General features: G+C 36.2%; 1 protein-coding gene and 3 long non-coding RNA genes across 11 annotated transcripts; 2 read left to right on the forward strand and 2 right to left on the reverse strand.

The window, feature by feature from the left end:
* The first annotated feature begins 4,120 nt into the window (after positions 1–4,120).
* Positions 4,121–5,064, forward strand: LOC126629263 (uncharacterized). Its single transcript, XR_007625697.1, has 3 exons — positions 4,121–4,210; positions 4,382–4,498; positions 4,985–5,064. It is a non-coding gene; the product is annotated as an uncharacterized LOC126629263 (long non-coding RNA).
* A 2,314-nt stretch (positions 5,065–7,378) lies between these two features.
* Positions 7,379–10,475, reverse strand: LOC126629262 (uncharacterized). 4 transcript variants are annotated; one of them, XR_007625694.1, is made up of 4 exons: positions 10,309–10,475; positions 10,177–10,221; positions 8,175–8,225; positions 7,379–8,087 (listed from the first exon to the last, which is right to left on the reverse strand). It is a non-coding gene; the product is annotated as an uncharacterized LOC126629262 (long non-coding RNA). The 4 variants fall into 4 exon arrangements; XR_007625693.1 differs by having other exon boundaries at positions 7,379–8,225; XR_007625696.1 differs by lacking the exons at positions 10,177–10,221; positions 10,309–10,475 and adding an exon at positions 9,857–10,151.
* A 224-nt stretch (positions 10,476–10,699) lies between these two features.
* Positions 10,700–12,357, reverse strand: LOC126629261 (uncharacterized). Its single transcript, XR_007625692.1, has 3 exons — positions 11,922–12,357; positions 11,406–11,816; positions 10,700–10,815 (listed from the first exon to the last, which is right to left on the reverse strand). It is a non-coding gene; the product is annotated as an uncharacterized LOC126629261 (long non-coding RNA).
* A 4,674-nt stretch (positions 12,358–17,031) lies between these two features.
* On the forward strand, positions 17,032–20,350 carry LOC126630541 (autophagy-related protein 8f-like). 5 transcript variants are annotated; one of them, XR_007626028.1, is made up of 8 exons: positions 17,039–17,182; positions 17,304–17,321; positions 17,481–17,576; positions 17,719–17,774; positions 18,933–18,985; positions 19,598–19,716; positions 19,965–20,167; positions 20,275–20,350. XR_007626028.1 is itself a non-coding variant. In XM_050300656.1 (7 exons), the coding sequence occupies exons 3-7, from the start codon at positions 17,540–17,542 to the stop codon at positions 20,051–20,053; spliced, it is 354 nt and encodes a 117-aa protein (XP_050156613.1). In that variant the 5' UTR covers positions 17,039–17,182; positions 17,304–17,321; positions 17,481–17,539; the 3' UTR covers positions 20,054–20,350. The 5 variants fall into 5 exon arrangements, 4 of the variants coding, with proteins under 4 accessions (XP_050156616.1, XP_050156614.1, XP_050156613.1 ...); XM_050300656.1 differs by having other exon boundaries at positions 19,965–20,350; XM_050300658.1 differs by having other exon boundaries at positions 17,061–17,182; positions 17,526–17,576; positions 19,965–20,350.
* Positions 20,351–20,564: the final 214 nt, after the last annotated feature.

Raw genomic sequence — 20,564 nt, forward strand, 5'->3', positions numbered from 1 at the left:
AAGCTGTATTTTGATGGTTCCTACACTCAGAAGGCTTCAGGAGTTGGGATTGTAATTATCAACCCTCAAGGGGTTTATCATTATTACTCATTTCTCCTAGATTACCAAGGGAACACCAATAATCGGGCAGAGTATGAGGCCTTAATAATTGGTTTGGAAATCTTGATGGATCTGGGGGTAGCGGAGGTAGAGGTGTTTGGTGATTCGGATTTGGTAATAAACCAGCTAAATAGGGAGTTCAAGTGCAGACATATCACCATGGCAGGGTATTACTTGGCGGCCACACAATTTCTGAGTTATTGGGATTCTGAGATATCAGTTAATCATGTTCCCAGAGGATCCAACCTAGCGGCCAACGAGATGGCGCAATTAGCCTCAGGCGTGCCAATACAGGAAAGAAAATATGGGGTAGATGTCGAGATTCAAAGAAGAAACCTTCCTTCTATCCTGGAAAGAGGATTTAGTCTAGATGTAATGATTCTAGAAACGGAGATAGAAGATTGGAGGTCACCCATCATTCATCATTTAAAGGATCCCTCTTCACCCACAATCAAGAAGAATAGACAGCAAGCAACCAAGTATGTCTTATAGGCGAAGAACCTGTTAAGGAAAACTCCAGACGAGTTACTATTAAAATGCTTAGGCGAAGAGGAATCCATGAAAGTGATGGCCGAAGTACATGAAAGAATATGCGGAGCACACCAGGCTGGAACGAAGATGAGGTGGTTGCTTAGAAGGTATGGGTATTTCTGGCCCGACATGGAAAAAGATTGCAAGTCCTATGCTCAAGGCTGTGAAGAATGTCAAAGGCACGGACCCCTCCAACATGTGCCCTCAGTGCCTTTAAATCCAGTGGTTAAGCCTTGGCCCTTCAGAGGATGGGCAATGGACTTCATCGGGCAGATCTATCCAGCTTTTAGCAAGTGGCACACTTTCATAATTGTAGCAACGGATTACTTCACCAAATGGGTTGAAGCCTCGGCCGTAAAATCCATAACCTCAGCTACAATCAAGAATTTTATTAAGACCAAGATTCTGTACAGATTTGGTGTGCCCGAAACCATAGTAACGGATCGTGGGCCGTCTTTTATTTCAAAAGAAGTTGAAGAGTTTGCAAGCAAATACAAAATAAAGATGATCTAGTCTAGTCCTTACTACCCATAGTCAAATGGCCAGGCAGAATCCAGCAACAAGATTTTGGTAAACATTATCAAAAGAATGGTGACAAATAGTCCAGAAAAGTGGCATGAAAAGCTAGGAAATACTCTGTGGGCATACAGAACTTCTAAGAGGGCAGGAACAGGGACAACCCATTATGCTTTAACTTTCGGGCAAGATGCAATGCTTCCTATGGAGATCAATGTAAGTTCTATCAGAATTCAAAATCAGTTTGGGTTACACAGTGAAGAGTACATCGAAGCCATGTGTCAAGGGATTGAATACTTAGATGTAGCCCGAATTGAAGCCTTGAACCAAATTCAGGAAGGGAAGAAAGCTGTTGCCCGAGCTTATAACAAAAGGGTAAAGATAAAGTCTTTCAAGGAATGAGATTTAGTGTGGAAAACAGTCTTTCCTCTAGGAGCTCAGCTCAGGGGCTTTGGAAAATGGAGCCCGACATGGGAAGGTCCTTTCATGATTAGTCGAGTATTAGACAAAAGAGGATATTACTTGGCAGACCTCGAAGGAAATTGGCAGAAACATCCCATTAATGTTAAATTCTTGAAAAAGTATTATCCTACATTATGGGATGTTAGAGATTGTTATATTGAAGAGGATGCAAGGTAAAGTAGGCTTCGGGATACCCAAGTGCAGTGTATGTTCATCAATCATTCAAGAAGACAGAAAGACACAAAGTTGCTAAAGATAATGTTTATTTCATTTCGACAAATTGGTGAAATTTACAACAGATTCAATTCTGATGTGCTATGTTCGATTCCTTCTGAATGCAATGGTGTCTCAGCTGGTTTTCCGATGTCTTCATGGATAAAATCTGATCAGGTGATCGGGTTGTGCGGCCAAGATGAGCTTGGTAGAGGATCCTCAGACAGAGTCATCACCATATATGATGGTGAAGCCTGACTTGTCATAGCAACGAGTAGGAAGGCAAGCCTTCATGAAGAAACCACCTGACCAAGGGTGTTGGGGATAGCGGGATGTTTAACCAAAGGTGTTGGAGATAGTAGTTATCTGATGAAAACTCTTTTTCTCACGAAAAGGAAGTTTTAGGAAACTCCACTTGAATCCTGAATAACTCATTTCATAGTTTTGGGAAGAAAACTAAGGAGGCAAAAACGCTCAAGGTTGATAACAGATAAGGTTGAAGATGATTTGAGCCTGAATTTATAGGAATATCAGAAGGTAGTTCAAGAGTCGTGGGAAGATCAAGAGACTCCGGGTTGTGTTGATCTCAACCAGAAGATACAAGTTCCAAGAACAAGGATACAGGCGCATGTGGCTATTCAATTAATATTGGCGCCTGGAGTTCCAGTCTGAATATTAATTGAAGGGGGCATTGTTTGGGTTAAAACTTGAACTTTGGGCTCAAGAAAGAGTTGGCCCAAAAGAAAAAAGTCTAGAATGAGAAAAGCCCGAAGCCCAGCCAAAGCCCATAAGGCAGGAGAGGCCCTTTTCTAACTAGGTGCAGACCATTTAAACCACTTGCTCACCTACTTAGAGGTCAAGTGGTATAGACCAGCCAGCTAATCAGCCCAAAAGCACTTTATAGTGGCAGTACAAATAAAAAGCTGATGAGTCATTGCCCTTCAAGTTGCATTCGGGCAAGATTACTACTACAGGAGGCCAAGCCGAAGTGTCTATAAAAGAAGAAAGAGAAATCAAAGATAAGGACACTCAATCAAACAAACAAATACAAGCATAAACTCTCCTCAAACCAGATTTGCCTTCAACGAAGCTGTAGTTAGCCCAAGTCTTCATCCCTTTCGGGATCAACCCTCACCCAAAACCTTCGTAATAGCTCTGCTACCTTGTCTAGAACTTGTTGTAATATCGATTTCCTTTTGTAAACCCATCTCCTTACCCCTCTTTCTAAGCTCTCAAACCCCTTGATAAACCACAAAGATAGGAAGTTGCAAGATGATCAGCCTTGCCCGACAAGGTGAAACCTTGCCCGACCCTTTTTCTTTTTGTCTTTTCATTCAATAGTCTAGCAATATGTTGTATACTTCCAGTTGTATCCAAGTTATTTTTGGCAAGTTGATGATTAAAAAGGCTCCTCAGTTCTTGAATCCGATTTAAATATGTCTTCGCAGATTAAATCAGATCTAAGTTCTAAGCCCTCGGGCATGTAAGATTGATCATTTAAAAGTCCTTGGTCTCAAGGCATAAAAAAGAACCTTATGTGGACTTAACTCATCCACGACAATCTTTGATAAACAAGAAGTCCGACGTTACTTGGGGCGCAAGTAATCTACCTAACCCTTAGTGTTATTTCTATTATATTATGATTATCATAGAACGTTTGAGCATAAAATGAATTCTGATGGGAAGCCTCAAGGCCTACACCTAAGGCCCTACAAAGGCACCTATTTGGATTCTTTCGGCTTTTCGGGCTCGGGTAATCAGAAGTATAATAGGCATAATACTTCTGTAATCAATGAAACAAACATTATATATTCAAGTACGGGGTTAGTTCCTGATTGGAAGCCTCAATGCCTACACCTAAGGCCCCACAAAGGCACATTTCATAACTAAAACAGCCTCTCGGATATATATACAACTAAAACTCAACATCCATTTTACATCTGCCATGTTGAAGATGGCAGTGGCACGCCTGAGCACTTAAAAGTTAATCTTGATTGTGAGCCTCAAGGCCTATACCTGAGGCCCCACAAAGGCACATTTCAAAGTTAACTCTGTCCTTCTCTTTCAGCCTTGCCCAACAAGCCTTGCCCGACAAGCTTTGCCCAACAAGCCCACCAGTGAAGCAGAAGCCCGACAGAAAGTATCGACTGGCGCCAACCTCTCGGAGAGCTGTGTGCTTGTCGGCTAGGAAACATCCCCAACGGAAATTCTAGCCACGAACACTCTCATCTCTATTCAACCTAAATTTAGTTCCCCTTTTTTCTCAAATTTGTTTGATGGCATGATTTCTTAGTTCCACCTTTTTCCTTCAGAATTTTTAGTTTTGCATTACAATACCTTAATTTCTCAATTCATTTTTTTTCTTCAGATGTCAGTTGCTCAAAAGTTGGTAAGTTCTTATTGTCAATGTTCAGATGTTAGTAGAGTAGATTTTATAAAACTTAGGATAATCACATAATCAGAGATGGGATTTTTGTTCCAATTATTTGTGGATGGGGAATTGGGGATTTCAATTTATTGCTTTAATATTGTTTAGGATTAATTCCTGTGCCATTTACAGATGTGCCAGAAATTATCCGATCCTGTACTTCTACAAGGAAATACAAAGTAGCACATATGAAGTTGTCAAGGGAAATATGTACCTGCAGCCGTTGTAAAACCCGAAAGCAAGCCAAAGGTATTTCTCCTTGGTATCTGTATTTATTTAATCTCATAATCTGCAAAATATTTATTTAATCTCATAATCTGCAAATCTCAGTAATGATAGAAAGAAATGGTAACTATCATAAGTTAACCATGATTTAGGTTCAAATGTGATGAAAGTTGATTTTGTTGATTATCTTTTAGCATAAGTAGGGAAATTTACGAGGCCTGCTATTCAGGTTAAATGGTAAACATTCTAACTTTTTCCCATTTTCTACTTTCAATTACACAGAAAGATGCAATTGAAGCATTAGTCTCATCTCTAAAAACGATTGATTTTAATTGTTTGTTAAAACCTATAGATTGTTAAACAAATTATAAGCTATTACTATATATTCTTCATATCAAGGGAGGAGACATATTTAGATTCCTGAAATATAGCTAGGGAAACATCTTTCCTTTTTTATTTTGGCAAACGTGTATGCCCTGCACTGTTGACTTTCTTTAATGCTTGCTCTAGGTTCTACAGGCTCTTTTAAAGTTTGTTTGGTTGCTGGAAAATATTGAGAAAGGAAGGGCTCGAAAGTTTGATCGTTTGGGCCTCAAATTTAGTACGGTTTCTTTCCGCTATATAATTTCAATGTGTAATTATTGACTTTCATCATAATAATATTGTATTCTCTTGCAAAGTTCTTCCTTTTTGACATTTACTTAAACTTAACACCACTTCACTAGAGAACTAAACTTTAATTAGAGGAAGAGGAAGCATAGGAGTTTGTCCACTACTCCAATGTTTCATCTGTAAAATCCTCAAACCCAATTCTCAGTTTTTGGTTTTTTTCACATCAATTAATTTGGCCTGTAACATTAGGGGCTGAATTTTTTAGATTAGGGATTTTTTCGCTCATAAGTTTTCTTTTTAATTATTTTGGGTGAAATAAATAGATATGGGTCTTCAATAAGTTATTTTTTTGGTATTATAATTTTGTTACTTAACAATTAAATGACATCTTGCTGTTTTTGGAAGGTTTTTGTGTAAGCTTATTTGCGTTGCATATTTTGTTTACAAACAATGTTCAGTTAATGTGGTCATAATATATGCTATGATTACACCATGGTCCAACTGATGGCTTATTTATTTGGTAAATTATTTCTGATTTAGTCTCTGCAACCTCAATAAGTCTTTAAGTCCGTCCCATATTACTATGGTGAAGCTTAATTTCGGATTCCATGTCTGAAAGTTCAGTCGTTTATTTCATAATTGAATTGCATGTCTCAAAATTCATGGTATCTTCTTTAATTGCCAGGTTTGAGCTCAGAGCGAGGTAGTAGTCATCGTTCAAATCCAAGTTCAAATCCTATTTTTGAGCCTTTTGTTTCGTCGGTGGTCAGGTAAAGTGTCTTAATTTTGGGTTAGTCTCTACATCTACACACATAATACCACTGGTCCTTTACAGTGATGATCTAAGGTTTTGAATCAATGTATGAACCATTTTTCTGGATTTATTGAAATATGTAAGAAATTGTTTCTCTACTAACATATTGAGTGAAGCAATCTCTTTCTTTTGAGTTGGTCATGTTAGAGTATATTTTTACTAACTTGGTACACAATATGGATATTCATGGATTCTTTTACTTGCCTTTTTATATTTGTATTCAGTAAATATATATATATATATATATATATTTGTTTAAGTATTTGGCGTATAGTTGAATCATTGAAGTTCAACATTCCAGTGAGTATATTATCTGACTGTTACAATCATCTAGCTTTGGCTTAGGGTTCATCTTTTTGTTCACCATAGGAAGACTCACTAGAATAGTCCTAGGAAATTATGGGATAGACATTGCTCTACATGATACTTATTATCACATGCATAATCCATGTGATTGCTTAACAAAATTTGGTCGAACAATCACCATTAAATGACTCTTCTGCGTACCTATTACTCGAATTTTATATATTTCATGTCCCGATCTGTGTTTTTTCGCTTTTCCAGAAGACTAATTTTTGGTATAAAATATAAATATTAGAAACATTCTACCCTTTGTTGAGTTTCTTTAATGAATATTTTGAAGTGTTAATTCTGCACCATTTCTAAATTTAAGCTTTCCAATCATGATTATATGATTATTTTTCTAACGTAAAATTGTGAAAGTTGGAATGTGGCTTATTTGGTTCTACTTCTGCGTTTCATCTTCATTAAAATTTTTACTGACCCTCTTTTAAGTGTTTTTATTTATGTATCTATTTTTTTTCATGAATTTAGAAGATGGTCTAGAAATTAGAAAGATACGCCATACGCCGATGCAGTAGTTTGAGATCATATTATGGGAAACTTTGGGAAGGACATATACGCGAAAGGAAGACTAACAATGGGTTGGGGGGTAAACTGAACGTTTTAAATTCATATTCTATACTGTAATATTACACTATTGCGTTTGGACTAGCAACGTTTATATGGTGTCACCTAGAAAGTACGTTGCTGTATCATGTCATTTATTTTTAAGTTGGAGATTTTGTAGGTAGCCAACGCAAGGAAATGGCCCTCAGTTTCTAATTACCGTGCTGAAGTTCATGCTCAATCACCAAAGTTGAAATGTTTGCTTCTTTGTTCAAGGCCGTGTTGAATAAAGATGATTAGGGACATAATTAGGATAGCTTCACCGCTTACATTTACTTTGCCACTTTTACACCCAGTTTCCGTTATCTAATTATCAAAAACTTACTTCTGTTATATTTGTTTTATGAGAAGAATAAAGCTGTATAACATTTCATATAATTTTCAATCCCGCAGCAACGCGCGGTTACAATTTCTAGTTTAGTACTAAAGGTTTTTTGAATTTCACTCCAAAACTCAAGTTACAGCTTTGGATTATAATGTTCCCCCTAGACAATGATCATTCACACTGCTTCATTGATAAAGATTCATCAGCTATTTAACTCTACAAATAAGATAAACATATAAACTTTTGAATTCAAATCACACAAACAAATTAGTTATGAATTGAGAACTATACCTTGCGCGCATGCCAAAATCCTGCCAAGATCAGAGGTTGGAGTAGCCAAAACCCGAACCCCTATGCCTGCCATTGTCAATACCCCAACTGTATTCTCCGGATTAGCCTGCGCAGTTTGCAAGCACCATTGCTGAAAAATTGAAGTGGTTTTACAATTTCGTAAAAAGAAAAACTTGATTAAAAATAGAAAGCCACACCTCAGAAACTATCCAATTTCTTCCCTGGATTGGATTTGATTGCCTCAGATTCAACCCTTTCAGCCGCACCCTTTGGAATCTGGAGTTTATTTGGAAAACGTCCCGGAGTCCAGTTGTGCGGGGACATTCACGCAGATGCTACAGCGCGAGCCGTCAGATTTGGACCGGTGGTGGTGGTGGCTGTCTAGAGGCATATCAAAGCAAAAATTTAAACCACAATCCATCCCAAACTCTCAGAATCAGAACAAAAAGAGGCATGAAATCACATGATTTAAGTGAATTAAGGCAGGGATGAAAATCATCTTATAGTCAAAATATCAACTATTGAATTCCATGTTGCTTTTGCAATCATTTACCATTCTAAAACCTTTATTGGACCATTACTCTATATCCAGTCCTTGTAGCCTGCAAATGAGTTGTGGATATGAATTTTAGTCAAAGTTGGAAAGATTATGTAATATGCTAGGTAGAGAGGAAAGTAAGAGGACATACTTTTCCACCACATCGTCACCTCCAACTCTGTTCCAAACAACGTCCTAGTACCTGTTCAAATGGTATCAGGCATGGTTTCTTAGGTTGTTTAACAGATAAAGGTAGACCCAGCAGTTTCTGACAAGACACGAAAACAACTTGAAAATAACAAGTTTCGGGTCAATACAATAACTTATCGGGTGACCCATAAAGAACCCGTTATTCTTAACGGGTATACACGTGGGTAACACATGGGTAACCTGTTTCAACCCGTTAAGAAAAAAATTTATTTTGATAATTTTAAAGTTTAATTACTAAAAGATTTCTTATAAAATACAATAGCCATATTAATATATACAATATATTCTATATTAAATATATAGTTTTGTATTATTATTCTATATAAGTTTAAAAAAAAAGTTTTAGTCATTATTTATTATGGGAGTTCCTTGTTATCATTACTAGGATAAATTTTACTTAACATGTTGTTGTCCAAAATTAAAATAAACTAATACAGTATTTGTATAGGCAAGAACTAAGAAGACATACATACAAGTATGAAAAATGTGAAAGAATATATAAACACTCATGATTTACACTTACATTATCGTTTAGATTTTTAAAATCCTCCAAACCTTCATGAATAATGTTTTTTATTTGAGGGAAATAATAAAATTAATAATAATTATTGTAGAAGTGTAAAAAATGTAAAAAAAAATATACAATCACTCATAGTGACAAACTTTACAACTTTCATGAAGGGGTCAACTTCGAAATCCAACACTATAATTCATAAACCTTAAATTTATATTTAACCGTTGATTGCCATTTACGCTTTATTCTTCTTACTGAATTTTATTTTTTAAATTTTCTTTTTTGAAAACATGATCATATGACAAATGTAAGAAGATGAACGGTTCAGATCTTTGATATCACGTTTCAATAAACTATTAAAGACTTTAGGTAAGTGAAAATATACTTAAAAGAAAAATATGTTTTATGTTTTGGATGTGACAATATGATATGTATATACTTATTTAGTATTATGTTTTTTATTTGATTATTTATTAGTTTAAAATATATTTTCCTTAACGGATAACGGATCGGATCATATTACATGTTAATATTATCGGGTCGATTTCGGGTCGGGTCATTTTACCTGTTTATTTTAACGGTTGTTACACAACACGACCCGTTAAGATATCGGGTATAACACGAAAACAACACGAACACGGAAAACACGACACGAATACCAGGTCTAAATAAAGGTTGAAGCTTTATGGTAGATAAAATGGTAGAGAAGGATGAACACAGAGAGTAGTGAATGCTCAGTAGATTTTCTTAAATTGAAATCGAAGAAGAAAATACAAGTCTATAACCCCAAAAACAATCAAATGCCCAGATCCTACATTTTAGGGAGAAAGGACACATCTCCAGCCATTCACGCCATTGGAGGCTAGGATCCTCTCCATTTGGGAGAGGATCGAATGGCACAGTACAATCCAAAAACAGATAAGAATAATAGCTCTAATTACTAAAAGTAGAAACTAAACTAGCCATTGCAATTCTAAGTCTAACGGCTATTTCTAAAATTAGCAAGTTCTTTATTCCTTCGATTTCTTCATTCTCTTCAATTCCATTTTGCATGATTGTCATTTGCAGGTTGAATTTAAGCTAGTATGCAGCTTAATTCACAACAGTACCTGTATTATAAGTTTGACATATATCAAAATTCAAACGAACCACAGATTATGCACGTATTTAGTAAACAAAAGAAATCAGTGCTGATATTTGTATATTGAAGATATAAATCTGTGTAGTTGTCCTCTATTCAATAAAGGCACTCAAAATCGAAAGATAATGGTGGTGATGTAAATGCTAAGATTAGCAATTGGATTAGCTTTTGTTCTACAATTGGGGATGCAGATGTTAAGATGGCTGTGGAAAACAAAGTAATTGGAGTCATACCTTTCCAAATCAATAGAAGAAAATTAGCAAAATTTATCATAAATTAGAGGCGTACCTTTCTGAAGTGTGGAATCGGAGTCAGCAGCAAACTGGTAGTACCCTGAAATTAACAACAAATTTAACAAATTGGATGATGAAAATCAAAACAGAGAAGCCCTAAGAAGCAATTAAGAGGGAAAAAGAGTACATCTACGATGAAGTTCAGATTGAGAGGGTGTGATTTTAGCTTTTGGATTACTCAGGGCCAAGGTTGTAATATATATTCATATTAGAGATGAGAGTAGAATTGAAGGCACTTCCCAAATTATACACCCTTTATATTACTTCAATCTAAAAATAGAATTAACCCTTCACATGTTGGGTTCCTAAAACCACATAAGGAGTAAAGTCTAAAATATAAATATCCAATTAATACTGACCAAATCTCAATAAAAATAAAGGCAAATCAAAGAAGAAAAACACACACCATGCCTATGCATGTACATTTGCTTATGGACGTACATTTGCTTATGCACGTACATTTGCTTATGCACATGAAAAAGAATACACATGTGAATAAAATTAGACATTTTTAAACTTTTACCATCCTAACCACTACGAAAAGCTTTGTCACAGCTGCAGTCATAGATTGCAAAACCACGCCAAAACCACACCTCTTCTTTACTTGGTCTTCTTAATCCTCTCCTTAATTTCACTGCAAAATTCACAAAGATATAAATGAACAACCAGGGTCCCTATGGAACAAAACCCAAAACTGAAGTTCTCATCCTAATCAAGTGATTCAATTTTTAACAAATACACATAAATATTAAAGAGCAACGTGCCATGTTGAACAAAACAAATGATTGATCAACTTAAAGAGTGTGTTTGGGAATGCTTTGGTAAGGCTAAAAGCGTTTCTAGAAACCAAAATTTGAGCAGGCATAACTAAAAGTATTATTGAATAGAACTAAAAATTGCAGTATCAATAAACTTCAACATTAACTGTTTACCCTGAAAAGATACGACAACGATAAATAGAATTAAATTGTAAGTGAACTAATATTTTGTACAATAAATATATAAGGGATATACATTGCACAGATATACATGGTGAATAAAGTCTCACATGTTTCTGAAACGAAAACGCTACAAATCCAAGATATACAGCCAATTAATTCTTCAACCGCTAATGGATTGCTGGATATTCTTAGCTGCCTTTGTAGTTCTTGTTTGTCAATTTTGAACACAACTCAGGAAAAATAAATATAAACACAAAGAAAGAAGAAGATATAAGACAATTACCTCTCTTTTGGCAGGAAGCTCATTCCCAAACATAAATTCTGATATCTTTTTAAGCTTGTATTATATAAGCCTGTATTATGCAGGTAGTGTACTCAGTGAACATGCTTTCGAAAAAAGATCAACAAACGTGATTCGACATGCTAATTTACTGAAAGGATTTGACAAAAAAGACTCTGGGATTAGAGACCTCAAAAACGAATGCTGCACATACAGATTTTAATATGGGTAAAATATCAGCTGAATTTAATAAGAAAAAATTCAGACCACAATACTATAGTTGATGATTAAATCAGCAGCGTAATGTCTTGTTGAGATTCTGTTTCAGCATGCATTAAGAATAATCTCAATGGCCTATTCCTCTTCTACGGGTCCTGAAGTTTTGGGAATCCGGATCTTGGGTTCATTTGGTTTCTGCAAAACATGAATTCATAAGCTCAAACTCTCAAAACTTTCCCAAAAATTCTTCAAATCATGATTTTTTTTTTTTTTTTTTTGAAAAATAGAGAACTAACTGACCATCTTCTTCCTTGATGAAACACTTGAGAAAGAAAGCGAAGCAGCTTTGAATCTTTGCTGAAGACTCTGTTCTTCCTTCTCAACTCCTCCATAACTCCCAGAAGAGAAATTTTCATGCGACCTCTTTCCAGCCGCTTCAAAAAAGATATCAAATTTAAAAACGAATTCCAAAAACAAAGCAAGAGAATGCATTTGGACGTTGGTTTGGGTGCAGAGGTGGTGGAGGGAAGGTGGGTCGGTGGAGTAAGCTGTGATGATGGGGATGGACGGTGATGGGTTCGGGTGGGCTGCCCATTTGAGGGTTTGGGTTAGTTTGGTCGAGCTGCGGCCGGCTAAAGCTAGAGACTTGAGAGGGGAGGTGGGTATGTTGAGAAATAGGAAAAATCGGATAGGGAAAATCAGGGTTTTGATGGAGAAGAAGAAGATGATGGGAGAGAGATAAACCCTAGACCTACCCTCTGTCACTCTGCCTGCCCTCAACCCACTCTGATGAGACCGACGGAACACCCTTTCTACGATGGCCGACACGTGCATGGGAGAAGTGGTGGTAATTTCGTAAATAAATTGAAATTTCCAATCTGAAGTGTAGAAGCGATGGCAATTTTGTAAATAACTCAAAATCCATCACAAAACACTGTTCATTTGACCAGTGCAATTAGAATCCCTTCTTTAGACTAAAGTAAAGTAATGTCATGATGTGTTAGTAATGAGAACCTTACCATAATCATATTACATTGTAAAGGTAAAATATTATAAACACTTAACGTGATTGCATTACACTATCATCGTTTAACTTAAATGATATTGATACCTAATATTTATTAAAGGCTACCATAGAATTTCACCTCCAAGTGTTTAATCCTAAATTTGCTTTCAAAACATATAGCCAGTTAAAACAATTTGCTTAGGAGCCATTTCGTCATCATTTTTTACTTTTTGTTAAAATTGGAAACTGAAACTTTTACTTCCAGAATTAGGCCATCTTCTCATGAATGGGACCTCCAACCCATTAGTTATTGTGTGGCTTAACGTGAGATGGAACAGATAAAAGAGGTACAAATTGGAGACCATTCCTGTATGATTGATTCACTTGGCCTCAGAGAAGAGGCTAAGTATACGGTTAAGTCTGGTTATCATTGGATTCATAGCAGGGAGGCTCCTATTCGGCTTAGGAGATCATCTTTACTTGTTTCGATAAACAAACAAGTTTGGAAGAGTATTTGGAAGCTGGAGGTCCCTCCAAAGATCAGAATTTTCATGTGGCAAATCCTTCATAGAGCTCTGGTAACCAGGTTGGATCTCTTTAAATGACATGTTGCTCTCTCTCCTACTTGCCCTATATGTAATGAGGAAGAGGAATAGGTGGAGCATTTGTTCTTGTTGTGTCAATGGGTTCAGCCTGTCTGGTTTGGAGGTCAACTTAATTACAAGGTGAATCGAAATGAAATTGATACTTTTGAAAATTGGTTATATTCTTTAATTAATGCTAATATGAGAAGTAAGCAAGATAAGAACCGAATTTTATCACAAGTGGCTTTCACATGTTGGAATATATGGAAGGAGAGATGTAATGCTATTTTCAATCAGAAAACTATGTTGTCTTTGCAGGTAATTCATAAAATTAATTGTGGTCGTGTTACCTGCATGGAGGCTAACAAAAGGTCGAACATGGTTGCTTTGGGATCGGGAACTTCTCCAGGTAATCAAGCAAATTTGATTCGAGATTTTCAATCAATCTTGGTTTGGTCTCCACCTAAGATTTTATGGTACAAAATAAATGTTGATACAAGTTGGATCTCGACAACGAAAAAATGATATGTGGCCACGGTGATCAGAGACTCTAATGTCAAATTTATTGCTGCTAGGAAGCAAAGTATTTTGGCAGAGGGAGTGCAAGAAGTTGTGGCAAAAGCTATTTTGGAAAGGTGCAAGCTTGCTAATCATTTGGAGTTAGGGAAGGTTATAATTGAATCAGATTCAAGGAAAGTTGTCTCTAGCTTATGCAATTCCATTTATTAGGGAAGGTGGGAGGCAGTTCCAATACTTTGGAAAGCTATGCAGCTGAAGGGGTCATTCCAACAGTGTAGATGGTATTGGGTTCCTCGATCTGCCAATATGGTGGCTCACAGATTAGCTTCTGCGAAGTACTCGGCGATGAGCAATTATACTTGGGTCGAAAGACCCCCATCTTCGATTGTACATATTTTGAACAAAGATGGTCTACCTTGTCCACATTAATTAGAGTCAGTGTTGGAGTGATTTAGGATGACATGTGTTTGTTGACTGTGTTAGTCTTTAACCCTGTATCACTCTGTTGTATGTTATTTTTCTGGTTTGTAGCGTTGTTTGTCCTCTATGTGTGTAACATCATACATCGGTCAGAGGAGTGGATCCTGTAAGCCTTATATGTATATTCTCATCTCTATCTAGCACGAGGCATTTTGGGAGTTCACTGGCTTCGGATTCCATTGGAACTCCGAAGTTAAGCGAGTTTGCGAGAAAGTAATCCCATGATAGGTGACCCACTGGGAAGTTCTCGTCTAAGTTCCCATAAGCAAAACCGTGAGGGCGTGATCAGAGCCCAAAGCGGACAATATCGTGCTACGATGGAGTCAAGCCTGAGCTGTGGTGGGGGCTCGGGCCGAGATGTGACAATTTGGTATCAAAGCCAATCCCTGGTCGGATCTGTGCCGACGAGAACGTCGGGCCCCTGAGGGGGGTGAATTGTAACATCCCACATCGTCCAAGGGAGTGGATCCTATAAGCCTTATATGTATATTCCCATCTCTACCTAGCACGAAGACTTTTGGGAGCTTACTGGCTTCAAGTTCCATTAGGACTTCGAAGTTAAGCGAGTTCGTGCGAGAGCAATCTCATGATGGGTGACCCACTGGGAAGTTATCATCTGAGTTCCCAGAAACAAAACCGTGAGGGCGTGGTCGAGGCCCAAAGCGGACAATATCATGCTACGATGGAGTTGAGCTCGGGATGTGGTGGGGGCCCGGGGTGGTATATGAGTGTGGGTTTTTTTGGTGTATTTTAGCTTTGCTTTGGAGTAATTCCAGTTTAATAAAAAAAAAACTTTTTTAGTAACTATTTAAATTTAAAAAAAAATGAAAATGAAAAGTTAAAAATAAAATAATTATCAAACAATCTCTAAATGTTACTTACCCTATTCCTCGAGTGCCTCACACTAAAACCTTCAACACTCTGCAAAATATTTCGATCTTAAAATTAGACACAACTTGAAACTTCCACCAATTATATATATATATATATATAGACACACACACACCAATTAGATATTTAAACTAAGGGGTGAGATTTAATTAAGAACTCTCGATCCACAAAATTCAAACTTAAGTGCTCAAATCGTAATACTAAGGTCATCTTCAACCGAAGGAGCAATATTTTGTCCCCATCCAGATTATAGCCCTACAAAATAAAAAAAATATTTTTTTAATAAACAGTGTCATGTCATATTTATATACCATCTCCAACTGGAGGGGTCTATTTTTGCCCCCTAAATAATTTATTATTTTAAGTTTGTTCTTTAATTTTATTGATTAATTGAATTAAACTATCATATTAAAATAGAGTTCCGGACATATTTTAAGTACCAGTTGAAGATGTCGCCGTTTGAAAATTATTGAAAAAATTAAAGGAAAGATTATTGGAAGAGGTAGGGGTGTGTATGAAAAGAGTGTTTGAAGTGGATAGAATGCGAAGAATTGAAATAAAATAAGTAAGAAAGATGGTGTATGAAACGGTAAAAAAGATGTGAGAAATGGTGTATAAATGTTTTAGGTATTTATAGGAAAAAATTAGAATTTTTAATTTCATTTTAAAAATAAAAATTCTAACTAGGCCCAACTGAAGGGGCTAGCTGGCTAAAGATGGTCAGTCCGCTGGGCATATGGCTGGATTTTGGTACCATGCAGGAAAGACCAAGGGTCTCGAAAAGACGAGGGATAGATAACCTGAGAATCACTCAACCAGGGGCAACGGAGCTATCTCACGTCGCTAATCGTGGATTTGCTCACATGATCAAGCCAAATGCTTGATTGGGGAAGGAGAAATCACTCACTTCAATTGCACAAAGCAAAATATACATATGGAGTCCTTTAAATAGAGAGATTGCAAACATTGGTAGGATAAATACCTATTACTAACTATTATGGTTACTAGAAACCTAATAAAACATATCTTTGAAATATGAAAAGCCACAAACAATCAAATTTAACATAAAAACTATATTTAATGTCATGCATTGCATCAACGTAGGTCCCAAGAGTTTTTTACCCAAACCTTTATTGGATATAAATTTTGTGTAAAAAAAAAAAAAAAAAAAAAAAAAAAACTATCCTTTGATTTATGATCCTATGGACGGCCCGGTTAGAAATCACCTAAGTCGTAGTATTAAAATGTCAATACACGATAGCCAATATTGCCTTCAATGGGACCAATCTCTTAGGGCTGGTTTGGTATTAATGTGCTTTGAAAAAAAACTGCTGTGAGAATAAGCGGCTGTGCTGTGAGAATAAGCGGCTGTGAAAAAAATCAGCAGAGTGTTTGGTAAACTTTTTTGTAAAAGTGCTTTTGGAAAAAAAAAGTAGTCTAATAGTGGATCTTTTCATTAAAGAAGCACTGTAGCTCCGTGTGCTTTGAAAAAAAGCCAGTTTTCCAAAGCTACAAATAGCAGCTTCAGCTTTTTCCTTTGATTTCAGCTTATTCTTACAGCAGCTTCCAAAATAAGCCCTTTTTTTTTCAGTTTACCAAACACCTAAAACCCTCACAGCTTTTTTTCATGGGTGCTTTTTTTTTAAGCACCTCACTCCCAAACTAGGTCTTAGTCTGATGGACGTGACTTCTCTGCCCCCACTTCCCATAAATTATCATTCTCTCATATTTATGCTGTCACGGTTAAGTCACGTTAATATTTTATATTACTATTTTTTTTGTCTTATTATCTCTATAAAAAAAATCAATATAAAATGTTGACGTCGCTTAACCGTGACCGTACAAAATAGGAAAAGATAGTGTATGAAAAATGGGAGGGCAGAGAAGCCGGTCCTAGTCTGATATGCCAAGATCTCATTGGTCGCCACCCGGTGGACCAAACCTCACCGAAGAAAGAGAAGACAAAACCGATTATTAAATTGCGGGGCAATACTTACATGAACTCGATGAGAAGGCACCGTCTCTTGTCTGCAAAGTGAAGAACTCAGCAGATTGTCTGTCACTCCTCCCCAATATTTTCTGTAAGTTTTCTTCAATTATTTGTTTTTGGATTTGTTTGTTTCCCGAGAATAAGAAGAAAGAAACTGGAAAATTATAACTTTGGACTGTTAATGTTTATCTTGGATTGTTATATTTATTCAGGGCATCCAAGGGAATCAGGTACTTAATTGATTGTTTACCTGATTGAATTTCTTTGATTTTTCTGAAAGAATTTGTTCTTTTTTCCTGGGGTTTGGATGTTTTCTTGAATTTTACGACTTTGATCATGACTTCTACTCAATTTTTAATTTGATTTTATTTTTTGGGTTTCTTGAGCAGATTATATATATAGTTTGCCGTTATTGTTTGGTCCCTTTTATGCAGTGGATTGTAGAATTATGACCAAAAGCAGCTTCAAGCAAGCACATGAATTTGGTAAGTTTTTGGTGTTCATATGCTGAATTTGTTTATGCCTTGTGTATAGTCTATTCAATTTTATCAGTTTCAGAATTTATAATTGTGATGTTTACAAGTCTGCGGAATCAGTTGCTAATTGTGCTGTATCTTTTAAATGCAGAGAAGAGACAGGCTGAGGCCTCAAGGATTAGAGAGAAATATTCAGACAGAATTCCAGTAAGGACCAAGCTTTTATCTTTTAATTTGACATATTCTCGTTCACAGTTATCTTTGTGTACCGAATTTTGCTATTACCTTGCTATTTTTTAATGTCTAGTGTTTCTCTATCATATAAGTTCTCTTTTCCGCCTCTTAAACACTTAGTTGGGTGTATATTGACACTTCATAGCTCCAATCATGTTTTATAATTTTGTAACCCGCATAGTAATCAGTTTCACACTGCATTGAAGGAATTCGTGTTTCAAGTAAAAACTTCAATTAGCAACGTGCCTATCAAAATGTGGGATAGCACTGTAGGTTTCTTGGTGCTTGCTTCCGCATAAAATTCTAGGTATTGTAGTCTCAAGCAAGATGCACAAATTCTGCTGAAGGTCATTGTTTGAGTAGTTTTCTCAACACTTAAAAGGTGTATTTGTACCTGTTATGGATATTTATTATTTTTTTCATGTTATTTACTTCATTTCCTGGATATGATGAGTAGCAGAACTAGGGTGTCGAGGTGCCTTCATACGCGATTAAGTTTTAGACTGAAAGTAGTATGTTGATGATCTGTTTCCCTGTGCACCTTGTTGTTATAATAGATGTTTTGTATCAGTATACTGCAAATTATTGAGAGACTGACTGCCTTTACTTTTATAAAGGGGTACAAAGATCATAATTTACTTGTTTTCCCGTAAAAGAGCCTAACCTTGGTCTGTTATGAGCGAGCTTGAAAATTCATAAATATTGTTGCGATTTTTCCATCGAGGGTGGTATAACAAAAATGGTCTGCTTTGGTATATGTTGGGCTTATTGTGCTTTGTTTCATGGAATGTTGGAGTGTAGAGGATTAATAACGCATGTAATGGAAATTGTGAGGATTTATTATAATTTAAATTTATATGTTCATTTGGTATATCAAAGGGAATGGCTGAATCATGAATTGTCATTGAAAATCATAGAACTATCATCCACTTAGATCAGTAACATTACCAGGATGCATTGTATGAAAATATGAGTTGTCTGCAAATGTTAGCCCTCAAGATTATGGAACTTCTTCATCTCTTTCTAAATAGTACCATTGTACATGACTAGTAATATCGGTTCAAATGCATCAACACACTTGTGGTATGCCAATCGTTGCTTCTATTTAATTATATCTTTTGTTCTTTGAAGGTGATTGTGGAAAAGGCAGAGAGAAGCGATATTCCCAACATTGACAGGAAAAAGTAAGCACCAGTTTCACATTACTTCCTATTTGTAATGAATATTCTTAGTTGGCTAAGAGCAACTCCACCGGTGCTATGGAAGCCTTGGCATGTGGGTTGAATTGCCCCCGACCCAAAAAAAATCATCTCCACCGGTTGCAAAATCAAAGGGCAATTGGGCCAAGTGGCCCCTTTTTCCTCCAAATTGAGCCGTTGGATTTCCAACCGTCAGTTGGTGGTATGGACTGTTGACCGTTGAATTTTTTTTTTTTTTACACGTGCCACGTGGTGCAAACTGGGGCATCCAACAAATAATTTTGAAATTCAACAGCTAGGATTATTCTAAGGGTAAAAGTTTTGAAAAAACAAAAAATACCCTAACCATCTTCTTCATTCCTTTGATTTGAAATATATTATTGAAATTAGACAATCATTTTATTTTCATGGAACAAACTTACAAAGTATAAAAAGATTAAAAAAATATATTTGTGAATAGTGCCTTTTCCCTTTACAAATGGGTGGACTTGCTCTAAAGCTCTCTCTATTATTATCAGTACAAATCTATATGTTGTATTCGGTACTTAATGCTAAACTGCTTTTAATATATTAATAACTTCATTTGGTACGTAGCAGATACCTAGTTCCAGCTGATTTGACTGTGGGTCAATTTGTCCATGTCATCCGCAAGAGAATTAAACTGAGTGCAGAAAAGGCAATCTTCATATTTGTAGACAATGTCCTCCCAGCCACAGGTATCTAGTGGTCACTTCACTCCGTCTCCCTCCCTCTGATTTGTGTTTAATCCATGACCAATCATGGATTATGGTCAATTGGTCATGGTAAAGTGTGTTATTCCTGTACAGTCAATTGGAAAGATGTTCAGTAAGATTGTGAGATATAATCTTAAATTTTTCAATAATATTTGGATCTGTAGAAGTTATGACATCGTGCCCACTTTTTTCTCAAAGATTATGAGGACTATATTTCATATTTTTTGCAGGAGCAATAATGTCTACCATATATGATGAAAAGAAGGATGCAGATGGATTTCTTTATGTTACATACAGTGGCGAGAACACATTTGGGTAGCGGATGATCAGATATTGCCTTATCTCTATCATTTTTTATTTTTCTCTATCATCGTTATATTTACCCATGTCACCTCTTCCAGACCCTGCGTAAAGCGGGAACCTTGTGCACTGGGTACGACCTTTTTTTTATCGTTATATTTACCCATGTCTGTTAACACGTTATCTTCTACAATATCGCAATCTGCATGACATGTAAGTGCTTTCTCTGTTTCTGTACAGGAATGGTTTGTATACAGCTTTTCAGCAACTTATATGATCCCAATCTAATGAATAATTCCTAATCATATGCTTTTTAACTATCATGGTCTTAGGAGTCTGGAACAGTACAAGTAAAACATTGTCGAATGCAACTTTACGATCATGTTCTTTGCCAAATATATGGCGAGCCATAAGAACTTATAGTTCAAATGGTTAAGAGCATTCATTTTATATCGTGTTATATATTTTGGTTATTTTAACAACGTGATCTTGATCGTCTCAATTTTTAAGTCCCTAATATTTGAGGTTCA

This window comes from Malus sylvestris, chromosome 7, assembly GCF_916048215.2.
Source record: "Malus sylvestris chromosome 7, drMalSylv7.2, whole genome shotgun sequence".
NCBI lineage: Eukaryota > Viridiplantae > Streptophyta > Magnoliopsida > Rosales > Rosaceae > Malus > Malus sylvestris.